The 21,084-nt window shown below is 36.6% G+C and overlaps 2 protein-coding genes across 8 annotated transcripts in view; one reads left to right on the forward strand and one right to left on the reverse strand.

Moving 5' to 3' along the window:
- Positions 1-6,460, forward strand: part of Tret1-1 (Trehalose transporter 1-1) — a 125,856-nt gene extending 119,396 nt beyond the window's left edge. For all 7 annotated transcript variants that reach the window (XM_073956308.1, XM_073956304.1, XM_073956309.1 and 4 more), the window contains 4 exons: positions 35-160; positions 4,253-5,038; positions 5,106-5,391; positions 5,455-6,460. In XM_073956308.1, coding sequence (XP_073812409.1) covers positions 35-160; positions 4,253-5,038; positions 5,106-5,391; positions 5,455-5,642 — 1,386 coding nt within the window. In that variant the 3' untranslated portion in view covers positions 5,643-6,460. The remainder of the gene's footprint in view (positions 1-34; positions 161-4,252; positions 5,039-5,105; positions 5,392-5,454) is intronic.
- Positions 1-18,936, reverse strand: part of Roc2 (Regulator of cullins 2) — a 136,744-nt gene extending 117,808 nt beyond the window's left edge. Inside the window, exon 1 of the mRNA XM_073956311.1 lies at positions 18,672-18,936. Coding sequence (XP_073812412.1) covers positions 18,672-18,831 — 160 coding nt within the window. The 5' untranslated portion in view covers positions 18,832-18,936. The remainder of the gene's footprint in view (positions 1-18,671) is intronic.
- Between the last annotated feature and the right edge of the window lie 2,148 nt (positions 18,937-21,084).

The following is a 21,084-nucleotide window of genomic DNA, read 5'->3' on the forward strand; positions in this document are numbered from 1 at the left end:
GATTTTTAAAAACAAATATTTTTTTCCTTTTCAGGTATTGGCTGCCTTTAGTGTTTCACTTGGCTCATTAGTTGTGGGCTTTTCATCGGCTTACACTTCACCCGCCTTGGTGTCTATGACTGATCGAAACATTACCTCATTTGAAGTAACACCACAAACGGTAAGAATTGCATTTGTTTTGGTTATTTTAGTGTAATTTGTCTAATCAGAGCGAAAATCATACGATTGAATGGAATAACAGAGCGTGGTAGATGCTATTTAACAAAGGTTATGGAATATAAAAAACACTTGTCGTTAAGTAATATGAAACTGATTGTTAAAATGTTTACACATTTTTTCTACCCTCAGCCTCAAAAATGTACCTCATCGAAATAATTATGTCCGAATGAATTCCGTTTTAGACAATTTTAACTCGTCTATTCTTCCTGGTGGTCCGAACGTTGTCCCTCGTAATATTTTGTCAAGTTCGAAGATGGACCATATCGGTGCACTCCCTCAGGTACCCTCAGACAAAAGTTAAATATTTTTCACTAAAATGGTGCACACGATAGGTTGAAGGGAATAAAGATTTGGCCTAAACTTTGCATAACATAATATTTCTTCCATACATAATTCGAGTTCGAATATGGTCTATATCGATTTACTCCTTAGGGTACCTCCCACACAAAATTCTTTTTTTTCGCAAAAGTGTACTTGAGGGAAATGAGTCGGATCGGTTTGAAAGTTTTTGCAACAGGTTGTTCTCACGGTCCTTTGACGACAGTACACTTTTCCTGGGGAAAATCGCTTCTTCCTATATCGGTTTACTCCTTGAGCCACCTCCCACACAAAATTTAAAGTTTAGTTGAGGAGAATGTTTCAGATCGTTTTAAATTTTTTGCAACAGGCTTGTACACATTCTGCGGGGGAAAGTTAATTCTTCCTGAGATAATGGCCCAAAAGCTCAAAAACCTTGCCGGCACCAACTAAAATGACTGAAGAGCACGATAACATAGGAATTGAGTTTCCGATTTGACGAAACTTTTCACAAGGTTCATATTGGACCAAACCTTCGGGTACCTCGCTCACAGAAGTTCAACGTTTTCTCATAAATGACAAGTAAAAAAGTATCAGTCAGCTTAGCCGACAGAGATATACCCTCAGCCAGTTTAATTTGAAACACTTTATTCCAAAAAATACTTCATACGCACAAAAGTGTGGATTAGGATTAAAGTTCAAAAGGATTGCGGAGTAGGTACTTAAAGGAATGAACCGACATAGTCCATTATGGAAGTGGATCTTATTTTGGGAGTCATATACATATTTTCGATAGATATCGCGTCCACTAGTCATTTCAGTTGGTCATCGTATAACTTTTGCACCAGTATTCCAGGAAGCATGGACTTGTCCACGGACCACATAATATTCCTAAGGAGAAAAAATGTAGACAAAATATTGGGATATCCAATTTGGTTGCCCGTTCAAGAGATATCGTTCATTCTTCAAACATTGGGGGAAAGTACCGGAAGTTGTGGACCGGTATTACCCATCCTCGAGAGTTATGGTGCTCTCTAGCCACTACATATTGTGTTATAGGGGGTTTTACACCTTTCGGGCTGTTTTCTTAAGAACTATAGACTTGCCCCTGAAAAAACTTTTACCGTCGTAATTGAGGAAGCGAATGTAAGTTGCTTCAACAAAATTCAAAGTGATTCGAGCGCAGGTCGTAAAGTGAACTTAACTGAAATTTTGTGTGGCAGGTACCCGAAGGAATGGACAAATATAGTCCATATTCGAACCTGATCTATATCTGGTAGATATATTAGGTTGTGTAAAGTATGGACTAATTCCGTTACTCCCATAAAGAGTTATCGTGCGCACAATCTTTCCGAACATTTTTGAACTTTTGTGGGGGAGGTACCTGAAGGAGAAAACCGATATGGCTTATCTTCGAAATTTAACTTTGTTTGGACAAAATATTACGAAGGCCAACGTTTAGACCCAATCGACAGTTCCGTTCGAGAGTTATCGTGCGGTTCAACCACTACACACGGTGTCATAGGGGGTTTTCGCAACTTTCAGGCTATTTTCTCAGGAAGTATGGACTTGCCCCTGATGAAACTTGTACAGTCGTATAGGGGGCAGTGAATACAAGCTGCTACAACAAAAATTAAAGCGATTCTGGAACAGGTCCTAAACTGAACTTTTCCGAAATTTTGTGTGTGAGGTACCCGAATGAGTGGACCGATTGAGTCCATATTGGAACCCCATCTAAGTCTGGTAGAAATTTTACGATGTGCAAAGTGTGGACCAAATCGGTTACTCCCTTCAAGAGTTATCGTGCGTACAAATTTTCCGAACATTTTCGAACTTTTGTGGGGGAGGTACTGGAAGGAGTGGACCGATATAACCCATCTTCGAACTTAAACTAAGTTTGGGCAAAATATCGCGAAGTGCACAATTTGGTTCGAATCGGTTGATCGAGAGTTATCGTGCGCACCAGCCAGCCAGACAGACAGACGGACGGACATTGCTAAATCGACTCCAAATTGTCTGAAACACATTTCGTCCAAACATACTTGGGGTCTAAAACCATTATTTCGATGAGGCACATTTTGCCCGTATGAAAGTGTATATACTAGGCCGGGGCGATTTGTATGGAAGGAAAAAAGTGTTAGTGGACGCCTGGAGTTTCTGATTCTTAGGATTGTACTGAGCAAAAAAGTCCACTAGACCATATGTCTACGGTGAAAATCGAGCCCCTGGATTTTGACTTGAAATTTTTTCAAGGATATTTTGGCCAAACCTTTTCTCAGAAACTTGACCTATCCTGAAAATTTCCTTTTTCGTTCTTAGTACACTCACCCAGAGATTTCATCTCCAAAAGGAAATTTCCACCCACTGACTTTGAGTCAAATTTTGTAGCACAGTGTAATTTATCGATATTTTCCGAAAAATGTGCACTTTCTCGGGGCCATAACTGCCTGAAGGAGCGTTCCAATGATTTTGCGATGTACTAGAGAGTTCTTAATTATTGTCTTGGCTACAATTTTTGTCTTTGTGTTGGATCGAAAATCTCAGTGGTTTGGCTGTCACATACCTGCCAAAATATCCAAAAACCTTGAAAAGAAACTTCAAGTCAAAATCCGGGGGTTCGATTTTCACCGTATACATATGGTCTAGTTGACTTTTTTGCTCAGTACAATCCCAATAATCAAAAAATCCAGGCGCCCGTGGTTGTGTTCAAATCGCCCCACCCTAGTATATACCCTTTCTAGCCTAAAGGCTGATGGTATAACGAGGATAATTTTTTCCGAAGATGTTTGTTGTGATTTTGTTTACAGCGATATGTTTTTTCTGATGAGCAACTAAAATGGGTGGTGGTCGCAATAAGGGGTGACTGATATTGGTTTAACCTTCGCACATTGGTATTAGTTCTTTCAAACTAAAATCATGTTCGAAGACCCACAAAATCGAACAAATTATAGCCTAAATACAGTTTGAGGACTGTTGGAGGATTATCTTTACTAAAGATAGTCCTTGTGATTCAGGTAACATCGATATACTCTTTTTCGTGGGCAAATCAATGCTTGCGGACACAATGACCCAAAAGTTCTAAAAAAATCCTACTGCGACCAGCTAAAATCGATACTAAAATTGTTCAGCTTATTTTGCCTTATTATTCGTCAGCGTATTGTCTTGCCTAATTATCGTTCATTCATATTGTCGCCTTTAAATGGTCCTGGGATAACCCACTATTGGACCCCAAAATCTTAACTAAAGGTCTTTTCTGATCCTGCATCAATCTCCCTAGCTTTTTTACTCTCTGGCAAAATATCGATCTTTTCATGGTGGCTTTTACACTTCTCAATAACCTCATGCTCACGAATTTTTATTCCTTCTTTTTCCATATAAAAATAAGTTATCATTTTTTCATTTTTCCCATTTCATTTTTCCCATTCTCACCTGTCTCATTTTTTTCATTGGTGCTGCGCCCTTACGCTACCGTAATGCAAGATTCGCTTATGTTTTGTTAATCCAGCAATACTTAAACTTGGTTGGATTTTTTGTTAATAATTCATTTTAGAAAATAATTAAGATTGCTTTAAGGTTTAAAAAATATAAAATAACTTTTAAAAAAATCAAGAAAAACGACCCGCAATTTCTCTTAAATGTAATTGTGAGCACCCCTGGTTTAGATTACGCAATATTTTTCAAATTTCCTCTTTCTCAACTTTTTTTAACAAACAAATGTATTTCTCTTTCATTTTAGGCTTCCTGGGTTGGTGGCCTAATGCCCTTAGCTGGTTTGGCTGGTGGCATTTGTGGTGGTCCCTTTATTGAATATTTGGGTAGACGTAATACGATTCTCGCCATTGCAGTTCCCTTTATTATATCATGGCTGTTGATAGCTTGTGCCATAAATGTTGCCATGGTATTGGCTGGTCGTGCTTTGGCAGGATTCTGTGTTGGTATAGCATCCCTTTCGTTGCCTGTGTATTTGGGTGAAACTATACAACCAGAGGTACGCGGCACATTAGGTCTATTACCAACGGCATTTGGTAATATTGGAATATTACTGTGTTTTGTGGCTGGTACTTATATGGATTGGTCTATGCTGGCTTTCCTTGGTGGAGCTTTACCAGTGCCATTTTTAATCCTTATGTTTCTTATACCTGAAACACCACGTTGGTATGTTTCGCGTAATCGCGAAGAAAGAGCCCGCAAGGCGTTGATATGGTTGCGTGGCAAGGAAGCAGATGTGGAACCAGAATTGAAAGGATTATTACGCTCCCAGGCAGATGATGAACGCCAGGCTAGACAAAATCGATTCATGGAATTGTTGAAACGCAACAATTTGAAACCATTGTCAATATCATTGGGTCTGATGTTCTTCCAACAGTTCAGTGGCATCAATGCTGTGATCTTTTATACTGTGCAAATTTTCAAGGATGCTGGTTCTACAATTGATGGTAACATTTGTACCATTATTGTGGGTATTGTGAATTTTGCAGCCACCTTTATTGGTATTGTGCTGATTGATCGTTTGGGCAGAAAGGTTTGTAAACTGAAAGATCCCTCTTTTAAACTGGAAATAATTTAAAATAATTTCTTTTATGTTCCAGATTCTATTGTACATCTCTTCTGTGGCCATGTCCATTACCTTATTTGTTTTGGGTGGTTTCTTCTATTGCAAAGCTAGTGAAATGGATGTATCAAATGTTGGCTGGTTACCCTTGGCCAGTTTTGTAGTCTATGTTTTGGGCTTTTCATTGGGTTTTGGGCCAATCCCCTGGCTAATGATGGGTGAAATTTTACCAGCCAAAATTCGTGGTTCTGCTGCATCAGTTGCTACTGCATTTAATTGGACTTGTACATTTATTGTTACCAAGACGTTCCCAGATATGATTGGTAAGTATATATCCCATTTTTCTTTAGACATTTCTTAATACTCAAATTTCTTTAAATTTTTAGAATCAATTGGCGGCCACGGTGCATTTTGGCTATTCGGTGTGGTGTGTGTAATTGCTTTGTTCTTTGTAATCTTCTATGTGCCTGAAACACAGGGCAAGAGCTTAGAAGATATTGAACGCAAAATGATGGGTCGTGTCAGACGCATGTCATCGGTAGCTAATATCAAACCATTGTCTTTCAATATGTAAACCATCGAAATAATGTGATGCTAACAAATATTAATAACAAGTTCAAAATGAAACCAGAATAGAAATCCTCATGATGTATAGTAGAATAAGCCATAATTGTCGCAGCACCACCACTTAGTTCCCTTTCACCCAAGACAGCAAACTATCCTTTTTGCCATTCATAACATAATCCCATCAGACAAATAGCAGAGAAAGAAAACCAAATATTAGTTGTAAGTAGGAAGCCAGTTCAAATAGTGGGGGCTTAGTCAAGTCCATCCGAGATAGACCGGCAGTTAGTTTTACAAGACAAGAAAATAAACTCCTAAACATAAACATATCGTGTTTAAAGCTAAGCTTTCATTGTCAATATTATTATTTGTATTGTTGTTTAAGTGATAAAGATGTGAGGACACAATTGGTATTTTTTTAATGTTAACATTTAAAATAATCGTAAATAATAATTTATCTAATACAAAAGTATAGAAGTATACGCGCATCGTACCTACATATTTTTTTCAATATGTTTGTGTATGATATATAGAATCATTGTTGCAATGATGATAATTTTCTGATGAGCAGTTGTAGTCTGTAAACGTAGAGATTTTTTAACTTTAATTTGTTTTATTAACTAACAGAAAAGAAAGGACCATCTATCTAACATTTTTTCTTATAATAATTTGTATTGTTATTATGAATTAGGTTTAAGAAAAACAAATACTATTAAAATGTTGTAATGTGAGTATAAAATGCAAACAACACACAGATACAATTTTAATATTATAAATTATTATTGAAATGTTTTAAATAAACTAAAACAGTAAACAACAGCAAAAAAATAGAATAAATTGCAAAGGGACAGCGGCGGTACGCATCAGCTTCGTAGAAAATGAGTTCCACATAAACATTTTGCCGAAATGTACGAGAACGGAAAAATGGCAGAAACGTCAAGAAAACTGCAACAAATGTCAAAGTCGGCGTATCAGCCAATCAGAAGCCGGCAAACATGCTGCACATTTTTGCTCGGTCAAATTTGTCATGTAAAAAGTTTCTAAAGAGAAATCTATTCAGCGCCATATTTGTTCAAAGAGAAGGGAACATTTTGCACCTTTTTTGGTGTACGGGAACGCATTTTGGGGAAAAATGTGTAAAAACATTTTAGTTCTGGAACGAAGCTATTATTGTTTAACTATATTTTACTCTATTTCTTAGTTATAGCGGGTATGTACCCAGCAAACCAAATGTCAGATATCCGACACATCTGAACAAATTCGGAAGAAAAACCGTTCAGATTTCGTTACGATTTCTATACGTATACGAATTTGTTTAGATTTTTTTCCGATTTCGGCACGAATTCTGAGCGAAATGTCAGAAACAAATTTCCCTTCGCACAACAACCACCTTTTGTATGTATCTAACAGCAAGGGGTTGGTTTCATTTTAGTTTGTTGTCGAAAAACAAAGTGTTTGGTTATAAAATTCGCATATACAAATTTTAAATATTTTAATTATAAATGCAACATATAATAATTCAAAGTTTACATTGTTCTACTATAACTACAAGGTGGCGCAAAAGTAATCCTCCTATAAGAAAATGCTATAATTTTTGCGATTGGCCCCTAATGTCAGTTCTGTTTTGACATTTGTGTAGTAAACACATGTAAAATACACGTTAATAAACAATGTTACGCTACACTGCTCCAGAACGCGGAATATTGGTGACTATTTATTTGGCCAATAATCGGTCGGTGACTTTGGCACAACGTGAATTTCGTCGCAGACGTTTAGCCGCTCGCCTCGAAGAGACTAGCACAACACGTGATGCTGCCATGCATGGCAGACCCCGGAGTATCCGTTCTGCAGAGAATATTGCTGCTGTAGCCGAGGATGTCATGGAAGCGCCGTCCACATAGGCCAGACGACGTGCCACGCAAATGGGTATCAGTTGACGGTCTTTACAGCGAATTTTGGTACAAGATTTGAAGATGTTTCCGTACAAAGTCCAGACGGTGCATCAGCTTTTAGATGCTGACCGCCAATCGCGTCTAACATACGATCAAGCCATCCTTAATCACCACCAACAGGAAGATGATTTTTCATCAAAAATAATCCTGAGTGATGAGGCGCTACAGACTTCTTTTTGTGGGGCTTTTTGAAGTCGCCGGTTTATGTCAACAAGCCTCAGACTCTTTCAGCTCTTAAAGACAATATCCGACAAGAATGTGAGGACCTATCGCCGGAAGTTTTGGCCAAAGTGATGGAAAATGGCATAAAAAGGGCTCAAAAGACAATAAACTGTGGCGGCGGCTATTTATCTGATATCATATTCTCGACTTGATGTAAAAAAAATTAAAAGACCAAATAAAAATAATCCACAAGAAAAATCAAAGTTTTTCCTTTTTTTTATTACAGCCAAAAAACTTCGGAAGATTACTTTTGCGCCACCTTGTACAAAATAATAACAACAGTGTAAATCATTAGAAACGTTTAAAACTACAATCTTCCAATAAAAAACATAACAAAGAAAAATTGATCAATAAAAAGGTGCAAGAAAATCATTTTTTTTCCTTCGATATTCATACGACATTGTTCAGAAATCTTTACGAAGATTTTGAAGGTACCTCTGATTTTCATACGACAATATCTTGTACGAAAATTTAGAAGAAAAAATTCGCTTTCCGAATTTCCCAACGATTTTTATCCGATTTCGTTCCGAAATCTGACCGAAATCGATCCGATTTCGCTCCCACATTTCGTTCCGAAATTATGTCAACCACTTCATACAACTTTCGTTGAGATATCGTTACGATATTTGATCCGACATCGGACATCCGTAGCGTCCGCATCTCGCACCGACTTCATTACGATGTCGGTTCGATTGGTTTGCTGGGTACTTATTTATGCATATGACTGATTTACATTTTAATGAACTGGTTTGATAACGATGACATAGTGTGATTACTTTTGTCGTATTGATTTTTTACAGTATTGACGTTTATTAAACAAATTTACATACCCATATACGTAATTAGCTGCGTATATTTGTACATAAAGTTTGTTTCTTATCATCAAAAATCATTACTATTGTTATTAACTATGTACAATTGCAGGCTAGATCTGAATTGACACGCACAGATTTGATGACTGTCCTTTTCTTGAACAAAATTAAGGTAAGAATCTACTGAAATATCGTATTTTGACGAATTATATTTACTTCCCTATTATTCTTCCCTCACCGATTAGTATTAGCTCAATGATGTGGTTGTGAGGCTCTCTCGCGCATTGTGTTGCTATATATACCACAGGCAGAAAATGGAGTCATACATTTTACCTTGTGAAAGCTTTTATTATTTCCCTCGATATGGACTCTCAAAATTTCTTAAGAACCTTTGATTTAATTTAAAACTTATACTTTTTAATGGAGTTTAAAACGAGTAAATGGTTTTGTGTCCAGTCACGAAAAATCGTAATCGTTTTACATAGAGATTATATCGCGTAGTCGGTTCTTGTTAAAAGTCTGAAGCACTTTTAGAGAGGACAATAAAAGAAATCGGCTAAAGTCGCAGTTTATTACGCAATTCGAAAGAACCATGTATAGGCTGGATGGTGTGCATCCTCAAGAAAACAATTGAATCGTAATAATCAGTGCCCAAAGGCAACTTGTAGTAAAATAAAAAATATATACCTTTAATTTTTGGAATATGAATGCTGATTGCATTTATTTTTATTTATTTCAATTCACATATGCCCAGTCTTTCGACCTTAAGGCTGTACACTACAATATAATGCCATGATAACAAGTAAATTTTAAATTAAGTAACTTAAGGGAGGGATGACTATACTACTCCAAAACACAATTACATACTATATATAAAAAAAAGGGGTTGTAATTATAAAATAAAAAAAAACTGTATTAAATATAAAATATTTTTAATTTATTTCTCGTTGGAGTCCAGCTTGATGATCAATCAATAATGCAAGTGAAAAGGAAAGCCGACGATTCGAATCCACACACCCACCATTATGTGACATGACATGTTTCGCCTTTGGTAATGAAGGCTCCTCAGACATATCGTATATGGGACGGCTTCGCTTGATTGATCATCAAGCTCGACTCCAACGAGAAATTAATTAAAAATTAATACTAAAAATGATCTTCGCCTCAAAAGGCAGAATTTTCAAATAAACTATTCCAACAAAAAAATACAGAGCTTTATATAAAGTAAAATAAACATAAATAAATAATAAAATTATAATTTTTGAAATAGTTTGATTTTAGTGAAATGAGAATTTAATGCAAGCAATGGAAGAATTTGAAGTACATACTTCAATAACAACTGCGTTCACACATGAATATGAATACAACCACACAATTGTACATACTTAAAACCAGTAAGGAAAGGATCACAGTCGGGCGGCGCCGACTACATGATACCCTACACCACTGTGAATATGTAAAATATAGGAGATATACGTACATCAATTTGAACTGAGTTCTATATAATATAGTACACTTATTACTAGACATAATGCTGTCACACATTCCAAAGTTCATCAAAATTGGCAGATATAGGGTGATTGGTGCAGCAAATACGTGAAATCGGGCGAAAATATATATGGGAGCTATATCCAAATCTGAACCGATTTTGATATAATTTGGCACATTTATTTTTAGACCGAATTCAGTCACACAAACCAAATTTCATAAAATTCGGTCGTATATATCGTGTTTTATGCAGGAAATACTTTAAATCGGCCGAAAATATATATGGGAGTTATATCCAAATCTGAACCGATTTCGATATAATTTGGTACATTTATTTATAGACCTAATTCCGTCATAAATTCCAAATTTCATCAAAATTGGACAGATATGGCGTGTTTGGTGCATCAAATACCTCAAATCGGACGAAAATATATATGAGAGCTATATCCAAATCTGAACCGATTTTCCCCAAAAGCAATAGCGTTCTTCTGACGGCTAAAAAAATGATCTTGCCCAATTTTCAGCCAAATCGGACAACAAATGCGACCTGTACGTTGCGAACGGACGGACGGACGGACATGCATAAATCGACTCAGAAAGTGATTCTATGCATATCCCTAGAAGGAACTATGGGGTATCTCTTTTCCTTATGCATGTTACATACAAATGCACTAACACATAATACCTCTTACCACAGTGTGGTGTAGGGTATAAAAATCAAGCAAATCACGACGCAATGGATACATTCATATATGTGTATGCAGCATATACATTTTTACATTGTTTCATATGAAAAATTTTGAGTAATTAGTGGACCATAAAAAAATTAAAACACAAGATTGCAAAAAGATGTTAGACTTATATGCATATACACTCCGCTTCATTTCAATAGCACATTTCAAATGTTTATTTGTTACTTCATTTTAGTTGACCTTAGTCGAATATCTTGGGATATGTCTGTACATCTTGTTTTGTACACTTATGAAGTATCTTTCCACAAAAAGTGTTGCTTCGATAAAGTCCCGTTATATATTTTTATAATTTTCTTTCAAAAAGCCCAACATTTGTACGGTTTGAAGTGTTTCACCGAAATAGCACATTCTTTAATAATTTTAGTACGACTTTAAATTTCGAATGCTACTGTTACGATTCTTTAAAATTGGAACGAATAAAAGCCATTTCAAGTTTAAAACGCTAAAATTAGTCAAACGATGCCTTTAATACTGGGGAAATAAGACGATTTGAAGGCTGTGGCCTTTAATTGGCTATAATACGTTAAAAGATTGGCATAAGTTGGCAGTTTCTTGTTAGATTTATAAAGAACTAATGAAAAACGAATGATAGAAGAGAGATGGTGCAAAATAAACTTGAGCTTCGACTGAAATTTGGGTACAGTTCTTCGTGAAACTTCAAATTCCTATGACTCCTATTCCATAAGGGAGTCCAATGTTGGCATTAAGATAAGTTGATCGTTAAAATGTCAGGTGATTTTTATTGCTTCGGATCTGAGCCAACATACTATGAAGAAAAAAACCAGATCCTTCCTATACACAGAAAGAAAATAGTTTGAATTTATGGAGCAGACATAAACTTGGAATATTCGTAAATTTAATACAGCAATATTTTGTACCATTCAATTCCATGAGGCGATCAACTCCTCAATATTGACTACTTGTTTTTTTTTCCTTATAATATTCATTATAGTTGCCTCAGGAAATCCAACCTATTTTCTTTCTGTGTATAGGAAGGATCTGGTTAGAAAAATGTGTATAAAGAAAAACACAAAATGCATCTCTATTGGATGGATGGAATGGGTTCAAATGCTTATTAAAAAGGTCGGATCTTTCACGATTTTCTTTGCATGGGTTCAAATGCTGATAAAAAGATCGGATCTTTTACGACTTCCTTTGCATTGATTCAAATGCTAATGAAAAGATCGGATCTTTCACGACTTCGTTTGAACCAATGCAAAAGATGCCATGAATTCACGTCATCGCATGACAAACTATAGCTCTGCTCCAGAACCTGCGATTAAAACATATTAAACCTTTTTATCATGCGTAGACACAAATAATGTTCCTTTACAATACATATATTGATTTTCATGATTTGTTTGGCTTTTGTTTTTAAAATACAAAACACACATATACATACAGTGAATCCAAGCGAAAGTCGTACACCTAATGAATTTTATTTAATTGACTTATATCTCCAACACAGAAAGGGATATGAAGAAAGTCCCAGCAGAAAATCGACTCTTCGATTACATTTTCGTCGACGATACGTTGACGAAATTTCCGAAATTGTCATGTACGACAAGTTGCATGACGATATCTTGCATTGTGTCTTGGTAACAAACCAAAAAAAAATTATTAAAAAGTGTGCTTTGAAATAATTGTACACATTTTTATGCAAATATACATTTTCTTTTTGTAATAAATGAAATCTTATAAAAATCCTAAGCCGCGTCTCGAATGTGAATTAACTAGAAAAAGGTAAGTTAAAATAAGTAGATTATATTAATTAATTCGCGTATTTAGCTGGAGTCAATTGAAACATTTGAAAATCACAATATGACGCTCGGTGGTAAGATTTAAGAATATATTAGTTGATATTTACAAAAATCGTCGATGTTATTTTTTTTTGCAGAATTCATAAATAAAGGGAATCCTTAGTCGGCTGAAGTGAGAAGTGTCTCGAGGTAAAGCAGGAAGAAAATTATGGCTTGCAGAATATATGGGAGCTAAGTATTATTAATTTAAGATAAAATTTGTAAACATATTTTATTTTATAATATAATAAAAATTTGACACAGGACGATATAAATGAAATAGTCTTTATTTGGGTCATGAATGACTAATAGCAGGACAGGGTCTGTGGAACAGTCATCAACGAAAAATGTGGAGTTTAGTCACCGAAGTTGTCTGCAGTGACAGCTTCGCTTACCCTGTCGCTCAAGTTGTCTTACATAATACTGGGACATTTGTGTGAAAATTTCGTCGATGATTTCACATTGCTGTCTGCAAGGTGACTTCAGGGATATAGCATTGTCTTAAACGATTCGTCAATGTTGTCTTCAAGACACTTTCTACTGGGAAATTTTTATTTCAAAAACAAAAGCTCTCTTTTTCAATTGTGTGAGTGAGCAAATTGACACACACCGACTGGGGAAGGGCGCACTTTGAACAGGCTTGATCTAGAGCATCAAAATCGAAAAAATATGGAAAATTTTACATAATTTCTGAAAGTTTGTAAACTATTATGAGTTGAACCAAGTTACCTTTTGCAAAAACTTTCCAAACAATGTTCTCAGCAAATCTTTAGAACATTTTGAAACTCTAAAATGCTTATTCCATGTTGTTTCAGCGTTATTTTGTATTATATCTTTTACAACACGTATTTCAAACACAGTTTACACGAACAGTTTATTCTCGCATTTCGGATTTCACCACATTATTGACATATTTATTAATTTGTCGTTGAAAAATATACTAAAAACAACATGATAGAGGCATTTTACAACAGTTGCATGTTCTGAAAAGTTGTGTATTACATTCCAGTGAATATTTTTCCAAAAGAAAACACTACAACTGAAGCAGCCGGAATTCTACATGGCCTTAACTTTGCTTTGGAATCGAATAAAAAAAAACTGTGGTTTTCACCGACAGTTTATCTGTATTAAAAGCTGTTTGTAGTACATATTTCCAACAACAAATGGACATCGATAAATAGAATACGTGATATTCTTGTGAAATCTCAGAATTTGTAATAGGGGAAACGAAGCTACTTTTCAAAACAGGAACAGGGAGGAAGTCATTGACCTCACCCTTATAAACAAGGACGAATCGATCGTCTGTGATTGGAGAGTATCCAACGAGTGTTCCTTCTCCGATCATCGGAAAATACTATTCCACGTCGCTTTAGACGGCATTCATCAAACTCCGCATAGGAATCCCCGGAAAACTAACTGGCATAAATTTCCTGAACTTTCTTCTTCAAAACTGGGTATAGTGAAAACTTTATCCTCAGTCAATGAAGTTGAAACAGTGACAAGTATTCTGGTGGACAGCTATGAGGCCTCTTGCCCACTTACTTATTCAGGTAAGAGATGCCAACCAGTTTGGTGTAATAAAAATCAGGCGAAACTAAGGAAGAATAGCAGGAAATTATACAATAAGGCCAATAAGACTAAACAATCTACAGACTGGGATGCTTATAAAGAAGCATTCAACAAATATAACAGCGAAATCAAAAAGGCCAAGCGAAAATCATGGGTATGCTTTAGTGAGTCAATAGATACAGAGAAGGACATTACCAGATTCCGCCGAATGCTTTCGAAGGACCCCAAATCCATTGGAAGCATAAAACGTGAAGACGGTACATGGACTAACTCTGATCTAGAGATCCTCGATCTTCTAGCTACCACTCACTTCCCAAACTGCGCGGACGTATCCGATCGCCAGAGCGATCCAATAATACGTAACGCTGACACGGTGGACAGGAGTGACATCGAGGAGATCATAAGCCGCCCAAAGATCGCTTGGGCTTTAAACACATTTAAACCCTATAAATTTCCCGGACCAGATGGCATTATACCTGCGATGATGCAGAATGCATCTGAATTGCTTATCCCTTCTCTGGAGAGTATTTTCAAGGCGTGTTTGATTTTGTCATACATTCCGGTTCTATGGAGAGAAGTCACAGTGACATTCATTGCTAAAGCAAGAAATCTTAGTCACACACTTCCAAAAGACTATAGGCCGATCAGTCTGTCATCTTTTCTGCTAAAAACTTTGGAAAGACTATTGGACCTTAAAATTAGAGGCAAACTAACAATTTCATCAATCGGTTCTGCCCAGCATGCCTACACTAAGGGCAAATCGGTAGAAACTGCTCTAAATGATGTTGTCGGGTTTATCGAGAAGAATATGGACAACTCAAATTTTATGTTAGCAGCCTTTCTAGATATAGAAGGAGCCTTTAATAACGTCAATTTGGAGTCAATTCATAATTCACTTGTGGGCTTGGACATCTCCCCTACACTAATCAGTCTGTCACCAGAGGCACACCTCAAGGAGGAGTACTTTCTCCATTACTTTGGCTCCTAGTGATCAATGAAATGCTCCAAGAATTTGACAGACTTCGCATTAAAACCACCGCTTACGCCGATTACGTTGTTTTGATGATAAGTGGGAAATTCCCTCAGACCATATCGAATGTCATGCAAGGAGCACTTATCAAGTTAGCGGGTTGGGCCCATCGGAACGGACTAGGGGTAAATCCCTCTAAAACAGAGCAGGTCCTTTTCACAAGGAAGAGGAAAATTGATGCATTCACTCTACCAACGCTAAATGGTGTCACTTTAGAGCATAGCCGACCAAGAAGAGCGAGCGCTTAAATTGTTTATGTGTGGGTAAAATTACACTGACAGAACAGAACAGGGTGATGATTTTCATATTGAGTATGAAATGAAAAACACAGGAAAAAAGTTGTCACGGCGTGTTAGCGTTCAGAGCCAAACATAGTGGTGGATGTGTGGGTTCGAATCGTCGGCTTTCCTTTTTCATTTGCATTATAGATCATAAAAAAGCTCGATTAATAAATTAAAAACAAATTAATACTAAAAATGATCTTCGCCTAAAAAGACAAAATTTTCAAATAGAAAAAATATATTGTTGGCGCGTTCGCTTTGTATGACTAAAATTAAAAATAATATACAGTGAATCACAGTCAAAAGTATCCACTTCAGTTTTTTATTGTTGCATTGCAGACGAGGCATTCTGCGTCATTAAAAATATTAATACAAAACAAAAAATCATTTTCAAATTCTTCCCTCCACATATTTGCTGTACAACTGCAAAATCTTTTCAGTGTACCCAAAAAAACAAATAAAGCGGCATCAACCTGCTTGCATAACATTCAGTACAAGACTGAAGTAAAAAAAATCAAAACATTTGCTCTCTTACTTTGCGTTCGGGTCGCGTGTATGTGATTTGCCGAAAAACTTCGTAACCATATCAATACCAACGAACGGGTTTGCTGTAGAGCTCTCTTTGGAAGCCAAATATCTAGGCATAATTCTGGACCATCAGCTATCATGGAAAAGAAATGTCGAAGAACGCGCCAAGAGAGGACTAATAGCACTGTACACTTGCAAGAACTCCATTGGTAAGAGCTGGGGACTGAGACCACAAGTCATACACTGGGTTTTTATGACAGTCGTACGCCCAATTCTCACCTATGGAGCTCTAGTTTGGTGGAATGCCCTAGGCAAGAAATCATATCTGCGTGTAATAAACAGAGTCCAAAGAGCAGCATCAATGCATATAACTGGTGCTGCTAGGAGCACTCCACCGTTAGATCTCATTGTAGAGGAGCAGGCATCTAAGAGCGCTTTACGTCTCAAGGAGCTCAACCAGTGGTGCGGCTCCCAACAGGGGCACGCTGCGATTCTCAACCGAACGAATGTGCCAACAAGCAAGGAGCATTTAAGTGACTACATATCACCACAAATGAACTTCGAGCAAATAGTTGTGCACATTCCCAACAGAGAAGCCTGGACCCACAACGATCCACCACTAGACGGTATAGAGGTCTATACCGATGGATCTAAGATATGGAACAGGGGCAGGTGTATACAGCGACATTCTCAACCTTCAACTATCTTTTAAGTTGAATAAAGAGTGTAGCGTTTTTCAAGCAGAGATTTTTGCAATCAAAAAAGCTGCAGAACTAATTAAGAACATTAAAGGGGACATCAATAGACCGGTGACTATATACGTCGATAGTCAGACGGCCCTCAAATCACTAATGTCCTATTCCATCAAGTCTGCAGTTGTTTTGGACTATATAAAAGTATTAAGTGACCTAAAATCAGCAGTAACACTGTGTTGGGTCCCAGGTCACTGCAAAATTGTAGGAAATGAAATGGCGGATGAATTGGCACGCCGCGGATCAGAGTCACAAGGTATCATAATCGAAAACTCAGTCAAGCCACCCTTGTGCTACTTCATGCGGCTGTTAGAACAGGGCTATCGGAATAAGGCTAGCCAGATTTGGCAAACCGAACCTGGTTGTAGGGTTTCCAAAGCAATCTGGCCACTCCTTTCCAAACGCAGAACATCATCTCTACTTTCATTGAAAAAGATCGAACTCAGACTAACAATTGGTCTAATCACAGGTCACTGCAATATCATAGCAATGTCTTATAAATGGGGTAGAACCGAAGGCGCCGACTACTGCAGACTTTGTGAGGATGAGGAGGAATTAGAGACAATCGAATATTTACTGTGCCGCTGTCCAATGCTCACGAGCAAAAGACTACGGATAACGGGTGAACACACGATCCAGACTCTCTCATCCTTCTGTGAAACCGAACCAAAAAGTCTTTTTCTTTTTGCCAAGAGTCTGAAATGGCTGCAGCAAGAAGAATTGGCAGTACCACGATGAACAATTAAGCTTTTCTTTCCCAACTTCTACTTCAATTCTATCCTCCTACATATTTCCCTTTCTTGTTCAACATCATCTTCTATTTCTCTCCTTTCAGCGTGATTACAAAAAATTGAAAAATGGGATGCATTACCCACCTTTGCGATATTTCCGTTCCGCCACTTACGCCAATCTACTGTACATCAATTTAACAGAGAACTTTTTTTCTTCCATTGATGGGCTTTCCTTTTTGAATACTCTTACTAAAAGCGGAGATATTCGCATAAAAACGCATAAAATAAAACGTTGAATTTTCTTCACATTCCTACCCCTGAACATTATCCGACCATCACCAAACTCAATAGGCTTCCTCCCAAAATTTCGTGACGATCCGACCATAATTGCGACGTGTAGCGTGATTTCAACAAAATGGGATGCATTACCGACTATTGCGATATCTCCGTTATTTGGCCACCTACGCCAACCTACTCTGCATCATTGTAAAGAAGGGATTTCTACTATCTACTACCATAGCCATGTTTTGTTTTGGAAGGTCCCTAACCAAAGCTGTGATATTCATTATAATTAAAATCGCAAAAATTAAAAGTTGGTTTTATTAGCGATTATTGCGATATATTCGTTGTTTGACCATCTATAACAACATACTTTACATCGTTAGAAAGGTGATATTTTCTACTTTTTTTTTATATATACCCTTATAGACGCTGAGATATTTGCTTGGGAATAAAACGTTGACTTTTCCTCCAAAAAGTTTTTTGTCCATTCCGACCCCTGAATATTATCGACCATCACCAAAATCAATAGGCTTCTTCCCCTCCGGGACAAGGTTTAGATGGATTACATGGAAAGACGGAAGGACCGAAGGCCGGCTAAATTAAATTTTAAATTTTTTGTATTTTTTTCTACGAAGGGTCGGTAATGTAAATTTGGACGGACAGGTTCAGAGGAAGCAATAACTCGCAAGGACCCAAATATTAAAGGCTTTCTGCCGAGTTAATGGTACATATTTTGACGTACACGCAATAGAATTGACATATGAAACCCAGTGGGTTTATTAAATCCGCTATTATTTTAACTTTTTAGGCTTCAATTGATTTAAACAAATACGGGACTTACCCATAACTTGAACACGACAAATAGCACAGATATCACATTCAACGTCCCAGCTCCACATTGCCACTGCATTCCACTTTTTCAGGGTAAACATCTTTTCCGGCTTGGTGCCATCATTATCGTCGATTTGTTTGTCCATTGAATTTTCACTTTGATCATCCATGTTAACAGCTAATTAATTCAATTAATTCCTCTATTTGCTTAAACAAAACAAAAATAACAAAAATGAAGTACACAAATGTACACAAAGGTGGTTAAATAAACGATACGGCATCTCTGAAACGAATAAGGGGGGTTAGTAAGAAGGACGATAAAGACCATAATCAAAACAAAAAAGGATAAGGGATACTGAAAGTCGGAAAAAGACCGTTATATCCTCATAAAATGATTTGCCAAGTCGACATCAGCTGTTGTTATTTACATATCGGCAGTCGCTATCGGAAAATACAAAATGTTTAGAATGAGAGAATGAAAGGAACACAAAACAAAACGATACCAATAAGAATTAATTCACATTAAAGTGATAGCTTTGTTTATCGATAAAGTTATAATGGAATTTACACAAACGATTCTTATCATGGTAAGACTATGAACTTATACAATGATTTAAACTGTCAATCCTATACAATATACGTCAAATAAAATCCAGTGAATTTAGAACTATGATTTATTTGACGTATAAACTATGGAATTGACATTAGAAATCGAGTGGATTTATGAGTCTAAACGTACTATAAACTTGGTAAGTAAACTATTATAGTCCCAATTTACACTAGGCGAGTTTACTTGCCGCAATTGTCAGTTTGTAGGTGAGAGAGGGCGCTGAGAGGCAAAGGGTTACCATATGCCTCACCTCTCTCTCCTACAAAATGACAATTGCCGCAAGTAAACTCGCCCAATGTAAATTGGGACTTATAATGGAATTTACACAAACGATTCTTATACCCCGTTTATATATAACCGGATTTAACAAACCGACTGGGTTTTAAATGTCAATTCCATTGCTTATATTTCAAACAAATCCTCATAAAGAAGGTTAACCCTACAAAAAGCTCTAATATAAACAGCATATTATCATGGTAAGACTATGAACATATACTATGATTTAAACTGTCAATCCCATACAATATACGCCAAATAAAATCCAGTGAATTTAGAACTACGATTTATTTGACGTATATACTATGGAATTGACATTAGAAATCGAGTGGATTTATGAGTCTAAACGAACTATAAACTTGCTAAGTAAACTATTATATTTTGATTTGGCAAAATGTACGCTCAAAAAGTGGCATAACACAAAAAATTCGTTTTTTGAGTTACTAATTCCTATTTTTTTACTATTTCCACTTTATCTTGTTTCAAATTTTTATTTTGATATCTCTAAAACTCCTAAAACTCAACAAATTACAGCTTATTAGTTAGGCATAAATCAACAAAAAAAATGTTCACAAAATATTTCATGCTTAATCTTGCTCGGCACGTACGGTCGTTGAATCAGCACTGTATTATTTATTAGGTCAGTCTTCACTTCTTAGGATTCGTGCAATAGGGGAAGAGGAAGTTATCGTGATGGTACACAAACAAATAGTTAATACATGTCGAATTTGTTAATCACTATTTACGTGGAATCATTCAATGCAACTACATTCATTAGCAACTACATTATTAGAAAGCTATAAAGGCCTGGGTACATAAGCTGCTTCGCCTGCTTACCTTGATTGCTTCAGATAAAAGAATAAAAAAAGGGCAACCCAGTTCGAAATTTGCTCGGCCTTCTTTAGTCTTTTATTTTTATTATGTCAGAAATGAAGCAGGAAAGCAAGGCAACCAAGCGAAGCAGCTTATGTACCCAGGCCTTAAGGCGGGTAGTAAGGAATAATAATAAAATTAACATTTCTGATTCAAAGTCAGTAGATGTCATAATCTTAATACGCTTGTAAATTTCAGTAAGAAAGCTTTTGAATCCATATATGAAATTAAGTTAAACTAAGTTTGGGAGAAATTTTTGAAACAAGTTTTAAGGCCTGGGTACATAAGCTTCCTCGCCTGGTTGCCTTGCTTTCCTGCTTCATTTCTGACATAACATAAAATAAAAAAATAGAGAAGGCCGAGCCAATTTCGAATTAGGCATGGTTTTTGGAGCTTTTGGGCCTTTATTTCAGAAAGTATGGACTTACTCTGGAAAAAATCGTGCCGTTGTAAATGGGCCGCTAGGACAACGTACTGAAAAAAAGAATCAAAACGAGAGGAGCTCTTAAACTTCACTTTATCCGAATTTTGAGTGGGAGGTTCCCGAAAGGTTCCCCATCTCTGAACTGGAATTTACACAAACACATCCAACGTTTGAGTACAGCAATTTTATTTAATTTTGCTCTCTATTCGTTGTTCGACCCCAAATTACGATGTAATTACT

The sequence above is a fragment of the Musca autumnalis genome, unplaced genomic scaffold (genome assembly GCF_047663935.1).
Source record: "Musca autumnalis isolate F117 unplaced genomic scaffold, ASM4766393v1 scaffold_5, whole genome shotgun sequence".
In the NCBI taxonomy this organism is placed as follows: Eukaryota; Metazoa; Arthropoda; class Insecta; order Diptera; family Muscidae; genus Musca; species Musca autumnalis.